General features: G+C 42.3%; 1 protein-coding gene across 1 annotated transcript in view; it reads left to right on the top strand.

Annotated features, from left to right (window-relative positions):
- The first annotated feature begins 8,433 nt into the window (after positions 1 to 8,433).
- The window catches only part of LOC142906279 (enteropeptidase-like), a 37,234-nt gene continuing 30,086 nt past the window's right edge, over positions 8,434 to 15,581 (top strand). The window contains exon 1 of the mRNA XM_076053764.1: positions 8,434 to 8,560. Within this exon, the coding sequence (XP_075909879.1) occupies positions 8,434 to 8,560 (127 nt within the window). The remainder of the gene's footprint in view (positions 8,561 to 15,581) is intronic.

The raw sequence follows: 15,581 nt of genomic DNA, 5'->3' as shown, positions 1-15,581 counted from the left end.
TCAGTGTATGATGTGTGAGTGAGTCAGTGTATGATGTGTGAGTGAGTCAGTGTATGATGTGTGAGTGAGTCAGTGTATGATGTGTGAGTGAGTCAGTGTATGATGTGTGAGTGAGTCAGTGGTAGTGTAAGTGTATTATGTGTGAGTCAGCATATGATGAGTGAGTGAGTGTATGATGTGTGAGTGAGTCAGCATATGCTGAGTGAGTGTATGATGAGTGGATGACTGTATGATGAGTGAATCAGTGTATGATGAGTGAATAGATCAGTGGTTGTGTGAATGAGTGTATGATGTGTGAGTGAGTCAGTGTATGATGTGTGAGTGAGTCAGTGTATGATGTGTGAGTGAGTCAGTGGTAGTGTGAGTTAGTGTATGATGTGTGAGTCAGCATATGATGAGTGAGTGTATGATGAGTGGATGACTGTATGATGAGTGAATCAGTGTATGATGAGTGAATAGATCAGTGGTTGTGTGAGTGAGTGTATGATGTGTGAGTGAGTCAGTGTATGATGTGTGAGTGAGTCAGTGTATGATGTGTGAGTGAGTCAGTGTATGATGTGTGAGTGAGTCAGTGTATGATGTGTGAGTGAGTCAGTATAAGATGAGTGTATCACGTCATCCTCCCCGCCATCGCGGCCTCCTCCACGCCATCACGGCCTCCTCTCACGCCATATCCTGGGTGCTTCAATAGGGATTACCGTTGGTACGGCTATTTTCATACACACATTTGATAGGAAGGACAAGATCCAAGGGCTCGCATAATGCACATGCATAATGTACGTTGACTCAGTAATTCCCCCACCCACTTTGCGCACGAGTGCAGAAGTGTGGTCATCACATCTACGCCTTCTCCCTTGCAATAAAACAGATGTGAGGTTGTTCAAACACCAACTATAAACCACACACTACCTGTGGTTAACATGCAAACTGCTCGCCTTTTGGCGTTCTCTGGGGAGACGGGCCCCTAAAGATGGCTGTCTCTGGCGTAGACCAAAGAGTTTCAAAGACAATGCTTACATTATATCAGAGCGTGTTTATTTGCATGTTTGAACATCTTAACACTCCCTGTTTTATTGCCAGAAAGGGTAAAACGCCTTTGATGCTGGAAAAAGGTCCCATTTTGTAAATACATAGGGGTGAAGTATGGTGCCCTTCATAAAGGGCATCATACCCTCTATGAAGGGCATCATACATCAATAGGGATTACCGTTGGTACGGCTATTTTAATCAACACAATTGAAAGGAAGTACAAGATCAAAGGGCTCGCATAACGTACGTGCATAATGTACGTTGCATCAGTAATCGCCCTCCAACTTTGCTCAAGAGCACATAAGTGTGGTCACCACATCTACGCCTCTCTATACGGAACGAAACAGACTTCTCCACAAATCTGGCTGTCGCCTGATGAAGCTAGTTGTAATTACTGGCGAAACGTCGTACTCAGATTGTAAATGTTGTGGCTTGGCTATCCAACACACCGGTGTGCTGTACTAGGGACGAATTGGCCACGTTCTGTTTACGTGACAACCCTTTTATTAGTTGGCTGTGTCGGGTGGTGGCGGGTTTTAGCGACACATTATATATTTAGGCGATCTAGCCCAAAAAACCCTATGTTAGGGATATAGAGGTTTGATGAAACAACGTAAGTTGTACTTACGTGGGCAAAATTACCCATGATGCAAAAACTTTATTTTATTGTCTCCCTCTCTCTCGCTGGGTGCTGGAGGGTTATAATTAAACAACTGGCATTATACACTACACGACGATCTGACGCAAATCAACGGAATTATGAATCATGTAAATGTTTAAATCTTCGTACTTGATGTTGCCTTTGTGACTTTTGGAAGACGGAAAGTTGTTCTTGCACGCGTGATGTCTCCAATGTGCTCGTCTCTCATCAGAATCAGGCTAAGAACGTTGCAACATCAGTTGCTCAGCACGGTGTGACCAAAGACCCCAAAGACACTAAGCAACGCGGCACGACTTACGACCAAAGTTGTGACGGGTAGGGTTATCAGACGTTAACTTGCAGAGAGCTTGAGGTGACTGGCGGTGGGGAGATGGTGATGCTGATGATGATGGGAGGGAATTACAAAATGTAGCGGTGTGAGTGAAGAACTCAAATGTAAGTATATATGTTGAAATCCTGTCTCAACCGTGCTAATTGGAGGCGTTATAAATACGTACCTCACATTTTCCCAGTCAAAGCCACATATGTGTCTTGTTTCTCACTACGTGTCCAAGAAATCTAAACCCTGCCTGTCTGCAATTATTCTCGTTCATGTTCTTGCTGTGTACGCTGCTACTGCACAGCATTAAGTAGCCATGTTAGTAAATATAATACTAAAACCCCGATGTTATCCCAAAATGACTAACAGGGGGCAGTTGGACAACACCGTGGATGAGTTTATCAGTTCTGAGTTGAACACGTACTAGTAGTTAGTAGCAGGATTCCACGACCAATATTATTCGTAATAAAGATCACGTAACTATAATTACGGATGATATATTTCGCGAAAGCTTTCGTATTAAACATACAATATACATACTCTTTGGTTCTATTCGGTAAAGTCACGTAGGTAAAAATGAAATAACAAAAAATCACGACGTTTCGGCCACAACACAAGCGGCCTTCATCAGGTGAAGGGACCGGCCTGTCCAGAGGACAGCGTTGGAGTGAAGACAGCAAGCCCAGGTCGCGTCCTTTAAGTTGTGTGACTTTACCGAATAGAACCAAAGAGTATGGATCCTTGCAGTCACGACAGCTTCGAATCTAGAATACAATATACATACAACAGACATACAACATGAGTTTTTTGGGTTGGATAAAAATATATTAATGTTGTTAAACCCGCCACCACCCAATTAATAAGGAGTGTCACGTAAACAAAGCGTGACAATTCGTTCTTAGTTCAGCACACGCCTGGGCATTGCCCCAGGAAGAGCTAGAGTCTGTGTAACATAGTGTACGGTAGTCTAGTGTATAGTAATGTATATTGTAGTAGCGAATAGTAGTGTATAGTGTAGTAGTGTATAATTGTGTATAGTGTAGTAATGTATAGTAGTGTATAGTGTAGTACTCTTTGTTTTTTTCGGTAAAGTCACGTAGAAATAAGAAATAATAAAAAAATACATCATTATAATTATTATTTCTTATTTCTACGTGACTTTACCGAAACAACCAAAAAGTAATTCCTGCAGTCACGAAAGCGCCAAATCAAGTTTAGTAGTAGTGTATAGTGTAGTAGTGTATAGTAGTGTATAGTAGTGTATAGTGTAGTAGTGTATAGTGTAGTAGTGTATAGTGTAGTAGTATATAGTGTAGTAGTGTATAGTGTAGTAGTGTATAGTGTAGTAGTGTATAGTGTAGTAGTGTATATTGTAGTAGTGTATAGTGTAGTAGTGTATAGTGTAGTAGTGTATAGTGTAGTAGTGTATAGTGTAGTAGTGTATAGTGTAGTAGTGTATAGTGTAGTAGTGTATAGTGTAGTAATGTATAGTGTAGTAGTGTAGTGTAGTAGTGTATAGTGTAGTGTAGTAGTGTATAGTGTAGTAGTGTATAGTGTAGTAGTGTATAGTGTAGTAGTGTATAGTGTAGTAGTGTATAGTGCAGTAGCGTATAGTGTAGTAGTGTATAATAGTGTATAGTGTAGTAGTCTATAGTGTAGTAGCGTATAGTGTAGTAGTGTATAGTGTAGTAGTGTATAATAGTGTATAGTAGTGTATAGTGCAGTAGTGTATAGTAATGTACATTAGTGTTTAGTGTAGTGTATAGCGTAGTAGTGTATAGTGTAGTAGTGTATAGTAGTGTATAGTGTAGTAATGGATAGTAGTTTATAGTTCCGTAGTGTGTAGTATCTGTATAGTAGTGTAGTAGTGTATAGTAATGTATATTAGTGTATAGTGTAGTAGTGCATAGTGTAGTAGTGTATAGTGTAGTGGTGTATAGTGTAGTAGTGTATAGTAGTGTATAGTGTAGTAGTGCATGGTAGTGTATAGTGTAGTAGTGCATAGTAGTGTATAGTGTAGTAGTGTATAGTAGTCTATTGTGTAGTAGTGTATAGTGTAGTAATGGATAGTAGTTTATAGTTCCGTAGTGTATAGTAGTGTATAGTAGTGTATAGTAATGTATAGTGTAGTAGTGTATAGTGTAGTAGTGTATAGTTCAGTAGTGTATAGTGTAGTGGTGTATAGTGTAGTAGTGTATCTTAATGTATAGTAGTGTTTAGTGTAGTGTATAGCGTAATGGTGTATCGTGTGGTAGTGTATAGTGTAGTAGTGTATAGTGAAGTGGTGTATAGTGTAGTAGTGCATAGTGTATAGTGTAGTAGTGTATAGTGAAGTGGTGTATAGTGTAGTAGTGCATAGTGTATAGTGTAGTAGTGTATAGTAGTGTATAGTGTAGCAGTGTATAATAGTGTATAGTGTAGTAATGCATAGTAGTGTATAGTTTAGTACTGTGTAGTAGTGCATAGCAGTAGTGTAGTAGTGTATAGTAATGTATAGTAGTGTTTAGTGTAGTGTACAGCGTAGTAGTGTATAGTGTAATAGTGTATAGTAGTGTATAGTAGTGTATAGTGTAGTCGTGTATAGCGTAGTGGTGTGTAGTGTAGTAGTGTATAGTGTAGTAGTGTATAGTGAAGTGGTGTATAGTGTAGTAGTGCATAGTGTATCGTGTAGTAGTGTAGAGTAGTGTATAGTGTAGCAGTGTATAATAGTGTATAGTGTAGTAATGGATAGTAGTGTATAGTGTCGTAGTGTATAGTAGTGTATAGTAGTGTTTAGTGTGGTACTGTATAGTAGTGTATAGTGTAGTAGTGTAGAAGTGTATAGTGTATAGTAGTATATAGTGTAGTAGTGTATAGTGTAGTGTATAGTGTGTATTAGTGTATAGTGTATAGTAGTGTATAGTAGTGTATTGTGTAGTAGTGTATAGTGTAGTAATGGATAGTAGTTTATAGTTCCGTAGTGTATAGTAGTGTATAGTAGTGTATAGTAATGTATAGTGTAGTAGTGTATAGTGTAGTAGTGTATAGTTCAGTAGTGTATAGTGTAGTGGTGTATAGTGTAGTAGTGTATCTTAATGTATAGTAGTGTTTAGTGTAGTGTATAGCGTAATGGTGTATCGTGTGGTAGTGTATAGTGTAGTAGTGTATAGTGAAGTGGTGTATAGTGTAGTAGTGCATAGTGTATAGTGTAGTAGTGTATAGTGAAGTGGTGTATAGTGTAGTAGTGCATAGTGTATAGTGTAGTAGTGTATAGTAGTGTATAGTGTAGCAGTGTATAATAGTGTATAGTGTAGTAATGCATAGTAGTGTATAGTTTAGTACTGTGTAGTAGTGCATAGCAGTAGTGTAGTAGTGTATAGTAATGTATAGTAGTGTTTAGTGTAGTGTACAGCGTAGTAGTGTATAGTGTAATAGTGTATAGTAGTGTATAGCGTATAGTAGTGTATAGTGTAGTCGTGTATAGCGTAGTGGTGTGTAGTGTAGTAGTGTATAGTGTAGTAGTGTATAGTGAAGTGGTGTATAGTGTAGTAGTGCATAGTGTATCGTGTAGTAGTGTAGAGTAGTGTATAGTGTAGCAGTGTATAATAGTGTATAGTGTAGTAATGGATAGTAGTGTATAGTGTCGTAGTGTATAGTAGTGTATAGTAGTGTTTAGTGTGGTACTGTATAGTAGTGTATAGTGTAGTAGTGTAGAAGTGTATAGTGTATAGTAGTATATAGTGTAGTAGTGTATAGTGTAGTGTATAGTGTGTATTAGTGTATAGTGTATAGTAGTGTATAGTAGTGTATTGTGTAGTAGTGTATAGTGTAGTAATGGATAGTAGTTTATAGTTCCGTAGTGTATAGTAGTGTATAGTAGTGTATAGTAATGTATAGTGTAGTAGTGTATAGTGTAGTAGTGTATAGTTCAGTAGTGTATAGTGTAGTGGTGTATAGTGTAGTAGTGTATCTTAATGTATAGTAGTGTTTAGTGTAGTGTATAGCGTAATGGTGTATCGTGTGGTAGTGTATAGTGTAGTAGTGTATAGTGAAGTGGTGTATAGTGTAGTAGTGCATAGTGTATAGTGTAGTAGTGTATAGTGAAGTGGTGTATAGTGTAGTAGTGCATAGTGTATAGTGTAGTAGTGTATAGTAGTGTATAGTGTAGCAGTGTATAATAGTGTATAGTGTAGTAATGCATAGTAGTGTATAGTTTAGTACTGTGTAGTAGTGCATAGCAGTAGTGTAGTAGTGTATAGTAATGTATAGTAGTGTTTAGTGTAGTGTATAGCGTAGTAGTGTATAGTGTAATAGTGTATAGTAGTGTATAGTGTATAGTAGTGTATAGTGTAGTCGTGTATAGCGTAGTGGTGTGTAGTGTAGTAGTGTATAGTGTAGTAGTGTATAGTGAAGTGGTGTATAGTGTAGTAGTGCATAGTGTATAGTGTAGTAGTGTAGAGTAGTGTATAGTGTAGCAGTGTATAATAGTGTATAGTGTAGTAATGGATAGTAGTGTATAGTGTCGTAGTGTATAGTAGTGTATAGTAGTGTTTAGTGTGGTACTGTATAGTAGTGTATAGTGTAGTAGTGTATAGTGTAGAAGTGTATAGTGTATAGTAGTATATAGTGTAGTAGTGTATAGTGTAGTAGTGTATAGTGTAGTTTATAGTGTGTATTAGTGTATAGTAGTGTATAGTAGTGTATAGTGTATAGTCGTGTATAGCGTGGTACTGTAAAGCAGTGTATAGTGTAGTAGTGTATAGTGTAGTAGTGTATAGTGTTTAGTAGTGTATAGTGTATAGTAGTGTTATAGTGTGGTACTGTATAGTAGTGTATAGTGTAGTAGTGTATAGTAGTATATAGTGTAGTAGTGTATAGTGTAGTGGGGTATAGTATAGTAGTGTATAGTGTAGTAGTGTATAGTGTAGTAGTGTATAGTAGTGTATAGTGTAGTAGTGTATAGTGTAGTAGTGTATAGTGTATAGTAGTGTATATTGTATAATAGTGTATAGTGTATAGCAGTGTATAGTGTGGTACTGTATTGTAGTGTATAGTGTAGTAGTGTATAGTGTAGTAGTGTATGATGGTGTATAGTCTAGTAATGGATAGTAGTGTATAGTTTCGTAGTGTGTAGTAGTGTATATTAGTGTAGTAGTGTATAGTAATGTATAGTAGTGTTTATTGTAGTGTATAGCGTAGTAGTGTATAGTAGTGTATAGTGTATAGTAGTGTATAGTGTAGTAGTATATAGCGTAGTGGTGTGTAGTGTAGTAGTGTATAGTAGTGTATAGTGTAGGAGTGTATAGTAGTGTATAGTGTATAGTAGTGTTTAGTGTGGTACTGTATAGTAGTGTATAGTGTAGTAGCGTTTAGTGTAGTAGTGTATAGTAGTATATAGTGTAGTAGTGTATAGTTTAGTAGTGAATAGTGTAGTAGTGTATAGTGTAGTTTATAGTGTATAGTAGTGTATAGTAGTGTATAGTGTGGTACTGTATAGCAGTGTATAGTGTAGTAGTGTATAGTCTAGTAGTGTATAGTGTAGTATTGTATAATGTATAGTAGTGTATAGTGTATAGTAGTGTATAGTGTGGTACTGTATAGTAGTGTATAGTGTAGTAGTGCATAGTGTAGTAGTGTATGGTAGTGTATAGTAGTATATAGTGTAATTGTGTGTAGTGTAGTAGTGTATAGTGTAGTATTGTATAGTGTAGTGTATAATGTAGTAATGTATAGTGTAATAGTGTATAGTAGTGTATAGTAGTGTATAGTGTAGTAGTGTATAGTGTAGTGTATGGTGTGGAAGTGCTGGAGTCTGTCGCCAGGGAAAGGGAGGTGTGGACCGGCACCACTCAAAGCAATGACGCCGCGACCCTCACCAGGACTGATATACGAATGATCGAAATATAAATTGCCACAAAACTACGTAAACACCAATCAGGTTATCAGCAGCAAAGGTATTAAATATTTCGACGAACACGACTAACGGTAGACATTGGACCCTTCGCCTTCTCAGGCCAAGCGTGCGCCAGTGGCTGCCCAGTTACTGATTAACGGGACTGCCGCCTCAAATCACTCCTTTTCACTCGGCAGCGTTGAGTCACCCGAACCTCGCGCCGGGACGCGTCTCTGCTGCGGCCACATCGCAAGGTGCCCTTTGCGATAGCAACCGCGACGCGTGTACGTGCGCGCAACTCCTTTCACGCCGCACGTAGCCAACCGCGCTCAACAGATCTTCAAGGCGGACTTTGTATTGACCCTTTCAAGGGAAAGCCTCCTCCGCGAAGTCCTCCTCGGGGAGTCCCTTCCAGAGGCCCTGCAACCAAGAGATCTTCCAGAGCTCCGAATGAGACCTTGAGAGAGACAGCTCCAAGAGACCTCGAAGGAGACATCCAGGTGCCTGTTGAGCGGAGATTGAGGCCACCACTTCGTTTTCTTGTTCTCCACCATGGGCTGTCGCCGAGGCTTGCTCAGTTCCCTGGAGGTGTCGCTGATCGTCCTCTTTGCGCTGCTCCTCGCTGCCGCGGTCGGTCTCCTGGCCATCGGGTGGCTCGCCTCCGAGGCGCGCGTTACAGGTACGGCGCGGACTACACGTACCCAACCGTGCTAATCGGAAGTGTGGGGGGAAGGACAACAAACTAAACACAACAACGAGCAGTTTTTTGTGGCGAGACAAATATGTAAAGGAGACTTATTGTCTGCGTATCTACTGTGCCTGGTTATTTGTGATCTCCACAACGCCGCCAATGAGAATTGTGTTGCTTCAGTAGGATTCATTTTACTTTTTTTATTGAAAACACAGATTATACCCCCCCCCGCCCCGCCAATTTGGCGAGGTGTTAACTCCCTCGCCTGGTATGCAGGAATATCGTTGTCTCTCTTCCCGTTGTCATGTGGATTGTTATCCGGGTCCTCCGGTTTTTTCCTCCACATTGAAAATAAACATCACGCGTTTCGAGTATTTGGCCGCTATACATTTCCACATGATACGCCACTTAGTTGAGCTATCATTTGTGGCCAGGTCGCTTCTGAAAACGAGCTACGTAGCTCAGTGGGGGCTTACCTTGTAAAATTAATAATGGATTCGTTTGAATTTCATCCCAATTGTTCTATCACGAGACACAGAACCCATTCGGATTTGTCCCAGAGCAATGCGGCCCTTTCTGTATAGAGAACGGCCCACAGAAGAAGAGGTCTACTTGTTCTAAATGAACGCAGTGCAGGGCTGCAACTTCCCGAGCCGCTCTTCCACTGTTCAACGCCTCGTCGAGTGTCGGCCACACAAATGTCTACAACTTCTCCGAGCTGTAAGTTAGCCCAGCATTTTTTTTTTAGTGCAGAGCCACATTTTTTTTTTATTCTGGAGGGAGGATTTTTGTCGTTGTGCAGTCAAACGCTGATGACCCAAGGCTGAGGCCATCAAACTCTCTACGCTCGGAGGTCCGCTTGTAACTGCAGAGGCAGACCTGAGTTCGAAACCGAGGAGCGGTGCGCGGTGCCAACTCACGATGCTCTAAAGCAGCCGTTCTTAACCTTTACTGCAGCCCAGCACCCCTTTGCTTTTCACTCGTACGGTGTTAACAATGAAACAAAGTAAGTTGTTACTTACGTGCCCATGCTTCATTTGTGTTTTCGATTATTTACCTTCTACAAGAATCTGGCCGTGTCTCGGACCCCCAGAACGAAGCATCTCGCACCCCCAGAGGGTGCAGCGTGCACCCAAGGTTAAGAACCTCAGCTTTAAACCCTCCGATATTCACGGCCAACACCTTCAACAAATGAGTAGCTGCTATAAAACTGGCTCATCAACCAGCTCAATGTGAAGCTACATCTGCTGGTCTCGCGTGAACATCAGCCGTACGAAGAAGGCTGGAAGAGAACTATCTATATGTGTACATGCAGAACTATTCACTCGTACTGAGACCCATAGACTCACACGGGGATCTCTATGAATGAGGCCTCCCCACAGCGATTATACTACGCTATCTCCTAACGCAATCATCTGGCTCAGAAGACGACGTAGATATCTATAGGTGCACATACAGAACCATACACTCGTACAGATCCATAGACTCGCATGGGGATATCTGTGAGCGAGGCGTCACCACAGCGAATGCTACGACCACTCCGTTGGTCCTGACGCAATCACATACGTATAGAGTACACAATTGGCGACATTTCCACGTGATGATAAGCCACTCTGTTGGGCTATCATTTGTGATAGCCAGGTTCGCTTCTGAAAAAAATAAGTTAACGCCTCAGTGGACTTTGCGTGGTAGGATTTTGATGGTTTTAGTTGTGTTTGTATGTTTCTGGGTGATTGGTTTGACTTTCCTTGCACTTTGCACTACTATCGTGTTTGTCGTTGTAATGTTCTTACCCCGTGCCCCTAACTTGGACATCTGTGAAAAAGAGCTTACAGCTCATCGGATTCCTCCAATATAAATACTGATTCTGATTAACACACAGTGTGACCCCGTATTGTCCAAACGTCCCCATGTGGCAGGACCTCCCCGATAGGAGTCCTGGGGCTCGGCGTGGCTGTCCTGGCTAAGTCGCTCGCTGTCGTGGTTTTTGAGTTGTGCTGCTCAATCACCGGACAGTCGGTATCATTGGTTTTGGCACGCGTTCAGGTTGAACGGGTTCAACTTGGTTTTGGAAGATTTGGTAACGGTTAAACAGTTTAACATAAAATACGTGTTCAAACCAGTTAAAATGTGCACATTTGCCATAAATTACATTCTTGCATGTGGCATTGTGTTCAGTAGCTAAACATCATTGGTTTGGGCACAGTTCAGATTGAATCGGTTCAACTTGGTTTTAACAGATTTGGTTTGCACGATTTAGCCATTTTTTTGTGGTGAATGCAGCACTTGATGCTTTGCAAAAGGTGTGTGTGTGTCTATTTTTGGTGTTTGATCATCAGGACACAACGCCTGTTTTATTGCCAGAAAAGGTAAAAAAAAAACTATTCTTGGAAAAAAAATTCGATGCCGGCAAAGAGGTGACCATAGAGACGGGAGCTCAGTCCCTCGCTACCGCCGTCTCGTAAAGGCGGCACGCACTCAAGCGTCAGGTCGATGTGTGCGTGATGAAGGCAGTGGAGGTTTGTCTTTTTTCTCACTTCAGAACACTTACAGCTCGGGTCGAACAAGTTATATCGACGTGATGCATTTTTTTTTGCCAGCATCCAAAATTGTGAGAAATGAGAATAGGTTTTACCCTTTCTGGCAATAAGGGGCCGTCCATAAATGACGTCACGCGATTTTTGACGATTTTTGACAGTGTAGTAGTGTATAGTGTAGTTTATAGTGTATAGTAGTGTATAGTAGTGTATAGTGTGGTACTGTATAGCAGTGTATAGTGTAGTAGTGTAGTAGTGTATAGTGTAGTATTGTATAGTGTTAAGTAGTGTATAGTGTATAGTAGTGTATAGTGTGGTACATTATAGTAGTGTATAGTGTAGTAGTGCATAGTGTAGTAGTGTATGGTAGTGTATAGTAGTATATAGTGTAGTAGTGTGTAGTGCAGTGGTTCTTAACCTTGTTGGAGGTACCGAACCCCACCAGTTTCATATGCGCATTCACCGAACCCCTCTTTAGTGAAAAATAAAATGTGATTTTTTTCAAATTCAAGACGTAGATATGTTTTTTACTGGTACACAAAATGAGCCGTGCATGAACATTACCTTGTTCAAAGAATAAAACCAACACAATGCATAAACTCACAACAAATTACATACCTGGAAATCTGTGACTTCTGCTGTTGCCTTTGAGAGATCAGTTCAGATATGCGTGGCTTCACCTTGGCAAGTGCCACTCTCATGTCATTTTCACAGCAAAGTCTGTTCCTTTTCTTCGTTTTTATGTCCAGCATCCTCGAAAAGGATTGCTCACAAAGATATGTTGTAACAAATGGTATAAAAAATCCAGGGCTTTCTTAGCAATAACTGGATACTTGTTCATTTGTCGACACCAAAACGTTGAGAGCGTTGTTGTTCTGAAGAGTTGCTGTTGAACCTGGCTCTGCTGAATTTCAATGATTTCGTCGAGGAATTCATCATTGACATCTGCTGTTTCAACAGCAAACGTGAACGGCTGTCTCACCCATGCTGGATATGACTCTCTTGTAGGGAAATATCCGTCGAGAGACTTTGCAAGCTCATCTAAGTGCGTGGCAATTGTTTGCTTCAGTTCCGTGGATACAGAAATATCTCCGATTCCAGACACATCTTCGATCTTACTTGCACAGTCGTCCAGAAGCGGGAAGTTTGCGAAGTTATTGTTCTCTGTTCGTCGTTTCCATAACGGTAGCTTTTTTTGAAAAGCCTTCAGGTGTTCTTCCGCTTCCATGATATTGACTCCACCACCCTGCATCTGCTGATTGAGATGATTGAGAGCTGCGAATATATCAGCCATGTACGCTAAAATGAGAATGAACTCAGGATTTTTGAAGCAATCTGCATGGCAGTGTTGGTGCTCTTGCAAAAACAGGGCTAATTCCACACGCATGGCAAAAACACGATTCAGCACCTGTCCCTGGGATAACCACCGAATATTAGAATGGAGCAGAAGTACCTCAAATTCAGAGCCCATTTCTTTACACAGCTCACTGAAGATGCGGTGCCTCAGAGCACTTTTTCGCACATAGTTCACACATTCCACCACAGTTTTTAATACTTCTGCCATTTTTGGAGGTAAGGTTTTTGTTGCCAACGCATGCCTGTGCAGAATACAATGCGTCACAATGATGTGTGGTGCATCGGCCTTTACTAGCGCACCAAAACCAGACTTTCTTCCCAGCATGACTGGAGCTCCGTCCGTACAAACTGCAGAAACCATATCCCATGAAAGATTGTTGTCTCTGAAGAAGTCATCCACAAGCTTCTTCACATCGGCTGCCTTCGTTGTTGTTGTAAGAGGCTTACAAAATAAAAACTCTTCTTTTATCATGTCGTCTTTCACATAGCGTACAAAAACAGCAAGCTGGCTTAGATCAGAAACGTCTGTGGTTTCGTCGAGTTGAAGGCTGAATTTTGCCGGGCTTGAAATCAGATCCGCGACTACTTGAGCCAAGATGTCTTTACTCATGTCTTCTATTCTGTCACTGACAGTGTCATTTGAAAGGGGAATTTGGGATAATTTACCTTCGGCCGCTGTTCCGAGTATCAGATTCGCCATCTTTAATGCAGCTGGTTTCACAAGTGTTTCACCAATGGTGTGTGGCTTGCCCTGCTTTGCGATCAGGTAAGCAACTTCGTACGATGCTGTCAGGATCGGTTTGTTAACAGGTACAAATCCAAGAGCAGGCAGAGTGGCCCTTTCATCGAATCTGGCTCTCTTCACCCGTAATTCACCAAGTGTTGTGTTCTTGTATTCCCCGTCTCCATGTAGCTTCAAGAAGTGTTCCTTTAGTTTTGCCGGTGCAAGACTAGAGTTGCTCAACTTGGCGTTGCAAATCATGCAGATAGGACGCTCACTTCCATCACGTTCCGTGATACATGAGAATCCATGTTGTACATATTCGTCCGACCACTTTCTTCTTTTGCCCGACATAGTTAGTATGGATAAAATATTAAAGAAATCACACGACGTACGACAACAACAGTCACACGTTGACTACTGAGTACGCACTAAATTCCCCGCAGCACTGATTGGCCAAGCAGTGTAGCATGATCATCTGCAGCCAGTGATGGCCAAGCGGGCCATGTGTGTCATCACAAATTTACACAATAATTCAAGTGTGTCCGGACCTCCGTGGCGGGGGCTCTGCCGAACCCGAGATCGACTCACCGAACCCCTGGGGTTCGATCGAACCCAGGTTAAGAACCACTGGTGTAGTGTATAGTGTAGTAGTGTATAGTGTAGTGTATAATGTAGTAATGTATAGTGTAATAGTGTATAGTAGTGTATAGTAGTGTATGGTGTAGTAGTGTATAGTGTAGTGTATAGTGTGGAAGTGCTGGAGTCTGTTGCCAGGGAAAGGGAGGTGTGGACCGGCACCACTCAAAGCAATGACGCCGCGACCCTCACCAGGACTGAGATACGAACGATCGAAATATAAATTGCCACAAAACTACGTAAACATCAATCAGGTTATCAGCAGCAAAGGTATTAAATATTTCGAGGAACACGACTAACGGCGTCACAAAAAGTCAGACCCTCCTCAAATATAACGTCACAAAGCTCTTCCCCGCCCCCCCAAAAAACATATTTCCATTTTGAAAATGAAACATGCTTCAAATCGCTGTAAGCTATTCCCATTGCAGTGCGTATTTAATGTGGCGCTGCACTCTGATGTTGTAGGAGAAAACATTTATTAAAAAGTCTATTTAATTAAGTAGAACGTGTTGTCGATATTTATTTAAAGTTGCGCATTTTGACATGACGTCACATTTCTCAACCCCCCCCCCCCTCGTCACAAATGTCTGACCCCCCCCCCCAGGTGCGTGACGTCATATATGGACGGCCCCTAAAACAGTTGCGTTATGATGTTCAAACACCAGAAAGACGCCTTTTGCAATTATTCAAGTGTGCATCAGCCACAGCTACTTGTGGTTAAACATGCAAACAAACATGCTCTGATAATCTGATAATCATAATGTATGAATTGTGCTTGAAACTGATTGGCCTACATCGTAGACAGCCTTCTTTATGGCCTAGTCTCGCCAGCATCAGACCACCTGTTTTATTGCCACAATGGGTAGTTGTATAAATAATGCCTTAGTCTTATTTTTTCATCATTGAGTTCCCCGTAGTTGGATCGCAAAGGCTGAGGGTGGCAGAGGACTTTGCGCACTTGACGCAGGGGCGGGCGGGGGGAGGGGGTATAGGAGGGGGTGTGGGAAGGGGAGGGGGTGTGGGAAGGGGAGGGGGAAGGGGAGGGGGTGGGGGAAGGGGAGGGGGAGGGGGAATAGGACGGGGTGCTTTGAGATGAAGGTTCCAAAAGGTGCAACGCTTACGCAGGGGGCAGCTTTGTAAGCGGGGCTGTGGATCTGCACGTGGCAGGCTGCGATCCAACCCAGCACTTGTGGAGGCCAGAGGGTCGGTGGATCGCCACACAAAGATAAAGGCAAACATCCTCCGTGTAGCCTGAACAGACTGTTGGGGCAAGTGCTTTTTAGCGAGCACCTACGAAGGCCAGAACGGCACGGGAAGGGGGCGGGTAGCCAGCACCACGCCCGGCCGCCTTTGTCTCCCTAGCACCACGCCCGTCTTCGGTTGGCGGTCGACGGCGCGGTTCTCCGTGGGAGTTTGCGCACCGTGTAGCCATCGGCGGGCGCGACGCGGCCGCAGAGGGTCACCCAATGGGTGTCGCTCTCCGCCGGTCTCCCAACCACTGAGTGCCGAGCGTAGCGCTGTGTGGAAGCTACCTAATCTATCGCTCCACACGAATCTTCAGGTCTTCTCGGCCAGTCATGCCCTCCCTTCTCTATGCTTGCGAAACGTGGACCCCCCTAATGTTTAAATACATTTAGCCTAAGATCCATTCTGTGTTTAACCAGGCTGGATTGTGTGAGGAGCTCACAAATCCTTGAAAGATCTGGACAACGTCCCATCGGTGAGCTCCTCCGGCAGGCAAGGCTGCGTTGGCTGG

This window comes from Petromyzon marinus, chromosome 62 (assembly GCF_048934315.1).
Source record: "Petromyzon marinus isolate PM22_M1 ecotype Great Lakes invasive population chromosome 62, UKy_Petmar_22M1.pri1.0, whole genome shotgun sequence".
Lineage (NCBI taxonomy): Eukaryota > Metazoa > Chordata > Hyperoartia > Petromyzontiformes > Petromyzontidae > Petromyzon > Petromyzon marinus.
This window is presented reverse-complemented; position numbering and strand designations above follow the sequence as displayed.